Source organism: Pelmatolapia mariae, linkage group LG1 (assembly GCF_036321145.2).
Source record: "Pelmatolapia mariae isolate MD_Pm_ZW linkage group LG1, Pm_UMD_F_2, whole genome shotgun sequence".
In the NCBI taxonomy this organism is placed as follows: domain Eukaryota; kingdom Metazoa; phylum Chordata; class Actinopteri; order Cichliformes; family Cichlidae; genus Pelmatolapia; species Pelmatolapia mariae.
This window is the reverse complement of record NC_086227.1, coordinates 14,607,362-14,614,280: the sequence shown is the minus strand read 5'-3', so window position 1 is coordinate 14,614,280 and position 6,919 is coordinate 14,607,362. Positions and strand designations below refer to the sequence as shown.

Sequence of the window (6,919 nt, the reverse complement as noted above, 5' to 3'; positions counted from 1 at the left end):
AGGGCGGAAAAACGAGGGAAGGCCTAAAAAATAAAAGCTCCAAACGCGGAGATCGGTTATGAAGTAACCTTTGTGTATTTAAAAACAGGGCTTTGCGAGACATGTTTTCACTTTTTGTCTTATCCACCTCTGTATCCTGTGTAATTACCATCAATTCTGACGACACCTCTTCATGATTTTCTATTACTTTCGTTGACCCAGATTCTTATTTTGAAACCTTTCAGCGGCATTTCCTTTTCGCTCTGGCTGATTTGACGCTGGACGGAGGCAACCCATGATCGCAGACTCAACACGCATCCTCACACCACTGACCTGGGCTTAGCTGTGTCCTGCATGTGTGTGCATGTGTGTGCGTGTGTGAGCGGGAGTGTGAATGATCCCCAGAAACCAGCAGCAGGATGGAGGATCTCAAGGAGAATCTGGGAACTTTGGATTGACGCCCGGGGATAACGCGCAGACGGCCTGAACCTCATCGGGCTTCTCGTGGATTTATATATTTGGATGTTGTCCGTTTTACCCTTTTACCTTTTACTTCTAGGCAGCGGGATTTTACGCTTGGCTTACAACCCTTATCATCTTTGGCGTGCAAAATGCCATTCGCCAAAAGGATTGTGGAGCCGCAGCTTCTGTGCAGACACCCGATCCCCAATGATGATGGTCTGCTTTTCGAGGACCTGTGTGCCATCAGTAATGTGGTTCTTTCCCGGACCTTGCGACAGCTCTCCGACCTGGCCCGACACGCCTGCTCCTTATTTCAGGAGCTGGAAAACGACATCATTAGCACCAACCAACGGGTCTGGGTTCTTCAGAATAAAATAGGCCAGATACAGCAGACTGCCAGTGCCCTAGACCCCAAAAAGGAGGCTGTGCGTAAGTAGACGAACACATGTGCATACCCCCATATTATGGGGAGAAATCGCTCCATGATTTACACCTGAGCGTTTTGGCTTTGGTTTCCATACATTAACATCCCTCATGTGTCCCCTAATGCTTCTTAGTGTCCCTTCCTCAAAATAAATAAATTAAAAAAAAATATATATATATATATATATATATATTTAACACAGCTGCACGCGCGCCCGCCGTAGACACGGCCGCGCTCGCACCCCCACCTTCATTGAGATGTGTCACACGAGTGCGTTTGCACATTTGCCCATCCAGATGCATGTTTCACAGCGCAAGATGTGTTGACTGCACATTTATGTGGCGTTGGAGACTCGGATGCGCGCGTCTCTGTGTGTGTGTCCTTCGACGTGGAGGGGAATCTGTGTGTGTGTGTGTGTGTGTGTGTGTGTGTGTGTGTGTGTGTGTGTGTGTGTGTGTGTGTGTGTGTGTGTGTGTGTTGACAGGCAGGCAGCGAGAAGCGGAGCGGAGGGGCGTGTGTTGCCGCTGCATTGGCTCAGCATCGCAGTCTCGCTACTGCGGGAAGCGCACACCTGAAGCATGTTCAGGCCGTGTTTCCCGGTCCCCCAACAAGGCCTCCTTCTCTCAGAGAGGGTGTGAACAGGCCAGTCTGCATGAAGTTAAGGTTCGAGTATCTGTTTTAAAAAAAAAAAGGGGGGGGGGGGGGGGATACGTGTGTGTGTTCGCCTGTATTTTTCTGTCTGTGTGTGTGTTAGAAAGAGAGAGAGATGGGTTTTCGTAGACGACTCCCCGTGCGCCAAACCCACCCTTTCCACATGCAGCGGCACCAACACAGCATCAATAATGAATCCAGATGTCCATGTTGCAGGGTAAATGTGGAGCGATCACGCCTATATGTTCAGGCGTCGCATTCATTTCCAGCTTCCGCGGATCTCATAGGGAAAAAACCAGAAAACAGAAAGAAAACCCGCCTGATTGGCAGCGATGAGAGAGCCTGCAATTGACTGTAACAGAGCGTTCTGTGCAGCAGCTACATATTATTTATGTTCTCTGCAGTGCCGTCAGTATACGTCTTGAGATTTTAGAGGTTCGTTTCAGAGATTTTAGGGCAGTTCTGTACGCTGGGACTCATCACTGCTGCATGTTATCACAGTGTGGGGACAATAAGAGCTTCTTGGGGGTGGGTGGGGGTCTGATTGTAGGAACATAAGCACCCCTCTTCAGATATAACCCCCTCAACACACATCTCTGAACGTGTGGTACGGCGGCCATGTCTTTATTACATGGGAAACTGTTCTGCTGTGTTGCTTTTGTTAATAAGGTTTGGTTGTCTCACATTCAGCAAGACAGAAAATATGTTCAGTTGTGCCACATGGGCTCTTAAAAGGTGTGAGACATTTGGATTTCTCTTCAAGCAGTAAACAGTAAACTCATCTCTCCATAATGGAAACTCTTCAGACCTGACACAAGCAGCACTAAACCCAGAAACCTGTCACATACTTGTTGGGCGCAGAAGATCCTGTAACACTGATTTGTTTAGTGGATTGTGCTTTTGTATCCCCCTATCCAGTCAAGACATCAAACACAAGTTGTTGTTTTTTAAACATGCACCACCGTCAGAGTTTTGAAAAGTCTTTTCACTCATGCCGTCAATTAGAAATTCTCTACTGTGAAATGCTGTTTTACCCTTTCCGGCCACTTAATGTTCTTTAAATCTGACAACCTGAGATGTTAACATCAACTTTTTACGTGCTGCAATTTTAGGCGTCCAAGAGAAAAAACAAAATTGCTGCTCATATGTGCATACACTATAATACAAATATAACTTGAGCTCCTCTTCCCCATTTGAATTGTTGTTGTTTGAGAATTCCAGTGCAATGTGGCCAACTTTGACAAAACAGGTGAATGATGCCATGCCCTATTCTATTTTTTCTTTAACTGTCCCTCATGCAGTGCTACATGCCTACAAATCTATCCCACAATTAAAATGTTAAAGATATCTTGCCCAGTTATATATACTGTAAAACATTTTCCCCTTTCTGATCCTTAGATATTTAATTTCCCACAAGAGTATTGTTTTGAACTTACCAGTCACTGGCATCATTTATGATCATATTCTTATTATGCAGAGATTATGCAAAGAAGTGGCTCCATGGTCTGAAAAATCCCCCCGGTTCAGAACTGGGAGGAGACACAAATCTACCCTCTGGGTGTCACAAGCTACTCTTAGTGCTGGTCCTAAGCCTGGATAAATGGGAGGATTGGATCAGGAAGGGCAAAATATGCGCCAAATTAAACATGCAGACTCATTTGCTGTGGTTAACCCTTGGGAAATAAGGGAGCAGCTTAAAGAACCTTCTAATATGCATACCGAAAGAAAACTTTGCTTTTCATGGTGTCTTATAATGCAAAAACACTTAGTGCTGGAATATCCTGTGAGTGGTGGGGATAGAGTTAATGTGGCACATTTCGAAGACAACTGACAAAATGCTCTTTGACTTCAGATTGGTTGCAGGGAGAGTCTGACTTCTCTTTGGAGAATGCTCATTGGACAAACACCAAAAATGTTGCTATTTTTATTCAGCTATCAAAAGGGCTATTATCTTCCTGTGTGCTTATAAACAGAAGCAATAACCCTGAGGATGTAAAAGTCACTGTTTAAACACAGACGGAGATTCAGTGTCACTGACAACAGTTTCCCCACCTGATGATGGAGCGTATCAAGATTCCAGGGAGTCAATATGGTGCTAACTTGGATTGATCCTGAACATAGCAGTGGGCAGTCTTCAGACGGCGTTCAGACCACCTGTGTTGTGTGAGACACTGATCAAAACATAATTAAACAGTCTGTACTTGTTGTCATCTGTTGGCACTAGCACGTGGTGTTAATTTGCAATTGTACAACTTTCTTTTGTTTGATAATGCATAACGAAAGCAGGTGACCTACAGCTCAGTGCTGCTTTTCCGCACTGATAGAGGACTGAAACTCCCGCTGCTCTGATAATGCGCTCATGCTACTCCTTCTCTGTACATATGGACTGAGGAATAAGCCAATCATGCAGGGGAATCTCATGGCAAATGTATGAATATCATAGAGGAGGAAACCAGTGGAGATGTGACAACCAGAGATAACAGATTGTTGTGAAATTTGAGGACTTGTAGCAAAAACAGGACAAACAATAGCTAGTGATGGGAAATGGGCACTTATCACTTATTTAACTTTGAGGTGAGCAAAACTAGGCGTGAGAACTACTGTTGACTGACATGTGACAGGTTGTGAAATATACCAGAGGGTTACGTAAGCACCCAAGCCTGGAATATCCAGTAGCAACTAGATGTCAGCAACAAAAGGGATATCACTTTATATGGGAACACAGCTTAAGGCTGAGGGATATTTTTACTGTTGGCCATCAGGATGTCAGATTGGAGTAACGGCTGTCTGTACTTTCCTGAGACTCAGGGTGCCAGATTTAAGTATCTCACTGGCAGCCCAAGGCTCAGTGATACTCAGTGAAACTCAGATACAAACAAATAAACACACACACACACACACACACACACACACCTCTTTGTGACTGCTTTCGTCAGTAGCGGATTGATGTAGTCACCTGTAGTTTGTATGGAAGACACTGCAATCACTTGGCAGATAATCTCCAAGTCTGACTGAAACTGAAAACTCCAACACAAACAAGAGATGGCACGCACTGGTTGCAGCGCTAATGCACAACTTTTACTTTGAAGGCGAATTCTCTTATTTCTGGGTTGTGTCTCATTTTTTAAAGCTTTAATAACCTTTGGCTGGTAGTTACTAAGTGTTTGCAGACAAATTGGTGTCTTCCATAGGAATCTATAGGTGACTACAGAAATCTGCTACAAAGGACAAGGCAATTCATGGTGCAGCACCCTCTTTGCAATTGATTTCACCTAGTGACAGCCAGCAGCCTCCAGGAACCCCATTTTGCCCCCATGATCAGTGGTTGTATCTGATCTAATATGCCAGACAGCTTTTGAATAATGTGCACATGATGTCATGTGAGAAGCCAATATTAATTAAGTCCTCTTTCCTATACATTTTTATCCTGTACATCTTACACTTGTCACACGTTTTTTAATACACCTTTTTTGGGGGGTGGCAGGGTAAGGGTCTTTACTGGCATGATCGTTCAGCAACTATATTCTGTTGACAGAATATAGACTACCTTTAATTACCAGTTAGCATTAGCTTAGTAATTATACAACTAGGGTCATCGAAATATCAAAAATATACTGGTCGAGTAGCTAAAGAAGTATTTCCTGTCTTAGTCCAAAAAACACTAACACATTTTTTGTATATTGCCTTTTACAAATCAGTTATCATTCCTTGGTAACCCCCTACCCCCCGAGCAAAACACACTTCCATATCCCATATCTAACTCTGCCTTTCTGCAGTAGTTGTCTTCTACTTTCTTTGGTACTTGTGGGCTTTAATCTTTTTCTTCTTCAGTATGTAAGGACAGAACACTCTTTTAGTATTGGAAGAACTGCTGCCTTGATACATATGCTGCCTGATATAAAAAAAATACAGTTACTGTTGCATTTTTCTATTAAACAGTACTGTAAGCATTGGCTATGGTGGCATCTCTATATACAGCAGGTTGATTATTTCCCTCGGTGATCAGCTTCTCCTACATTTTGATGCCAAACGGTGTTATCAGCCAACCAATGACGCTCTCTGTGGATATATATAACAATAAACAAGATGTGATTGGCTGATGCCTGCAATGGTGCTTCAACAGTTGAATTTCCCTCAGTTTTCAACAATTTCAAGCAAAGCGACGGATCCTTAATTCACTTCAGCATTGCTAAACATTCCCCCTTTTAAAGTGAATGAGAAGCGAAAAAAGTCAAAGCCCAAAATGCTTTTGTGTGAATCCTCCCTAAGACAGTCTTATCTGTCTAGCATAATGATAGTGTACTTCAGGTATATTGTTTATCACTCATCAAAGCTTCCCCAATCAAATTTTCACATTAAAAAAATAACTCAAATGTCCGCGTGAAATCGCTCACAGCTTCCACAGCCAGCCAGCTGAGCAGCTTCTTGACCTCTTGTATCTAATTTTCCAGATATTGCTGTTAAATAATTCTGTATGGTACAACAGTCTTACTCTGATTAGCCCCATTTACAGTACAGCAGGTGAAGCAAAAGGCACTGAAACTCTTTAATACTGTCAATGTAAATCACCTGCCCAGCACACAACATCAGACTTAATCGGTTATTAAGAACTAATCATATAACTGGTCAGAAAAGTGATATTAAGAACATTCAGACAACATCTATACAGTATTTTCAGTTAATGGACTATTTAACAAAATTTGTTTTAAAAAATAACAAATTGCAAATGTGATATTCACATATTTGATACAAGTACAAGCATTCGGGGTAAATAATGGTATAATGTGTGAATGCTGGCAGACCAGACTTATGTATTATGTACGTTAATTAAATAATGCTGTGAGAATTACAGTTAAGTGCAGTTCACCTCTGTAAGGCTCACATACCCTGACTGGTTTGGATTCAGGATCTTCTGTTAAGTAGTAATCTACACCATACACTCTCCACTGAACATACACACACACACACACACACTGACACACAAGGTGGAAGGGATTTTAATGTGAACATATTGGACTGTGGGGACTGTGGCAAATATATTGTACTGCTCTGGCAACACTAGTTTCTTCGTGGTATGCCATTAAAGCAAATTTGACTTTGAGTTTCAGAGCGTATGGCCTGTGGCAGCGGGAGGCTGCTCTATCTCTCGCTAGTCTGCATAGTAACAGAGGACAGAGAGGGAGGCCTGCTTTAACCTTTCAGCTGAGTCAGTCCCTTTCTCTCTAATGCGTGTCGTACATTTTAAGTCGCTAGTCGTTCTAACAACTAAAACTAGGATCGCTTCTGAAGCAAACAGCATTGTTGCTTTGTTTGAGATAAATTGAGGAGAGCGACTGACAGAGAGAGAGACTGAGAGCCTGGCAGTACACAGTAGTTCTCAGTGGTCTGAATGTGTATTTATTA

General features: G+C 42.8%; 1 protein-coding gene across 4 annotated transcripts in view; it reads left to right on the top strand.

Annotated features, from left to right (window-relative positions):
• Window positions 1–284: 284 nt before the first annotated feature.
• The window catches only part of nhsb (Nance-Horan syndrome b (congenital cataracts and dental anomalies)), a 59,063-nt gene continuing 52,428 nt past the window's right edge, over window positions 285–6,919 (top strand). For all 4 annotated transcript variants that reach the window (XM_063473377.1, XM_063473385.1, XM_063473368.1 and 1 more), the window contains exon 1: window positions 285–870. In XM_063473377.1, coding sequence (XP_063329447.1) covers window positions 591–870 — 280 coding nt within the window. In that variant the 5' untranslated portion in view covers window positions 285–590. The remainder of the gene's footprint in view (window positions 871–6,919) is intronic.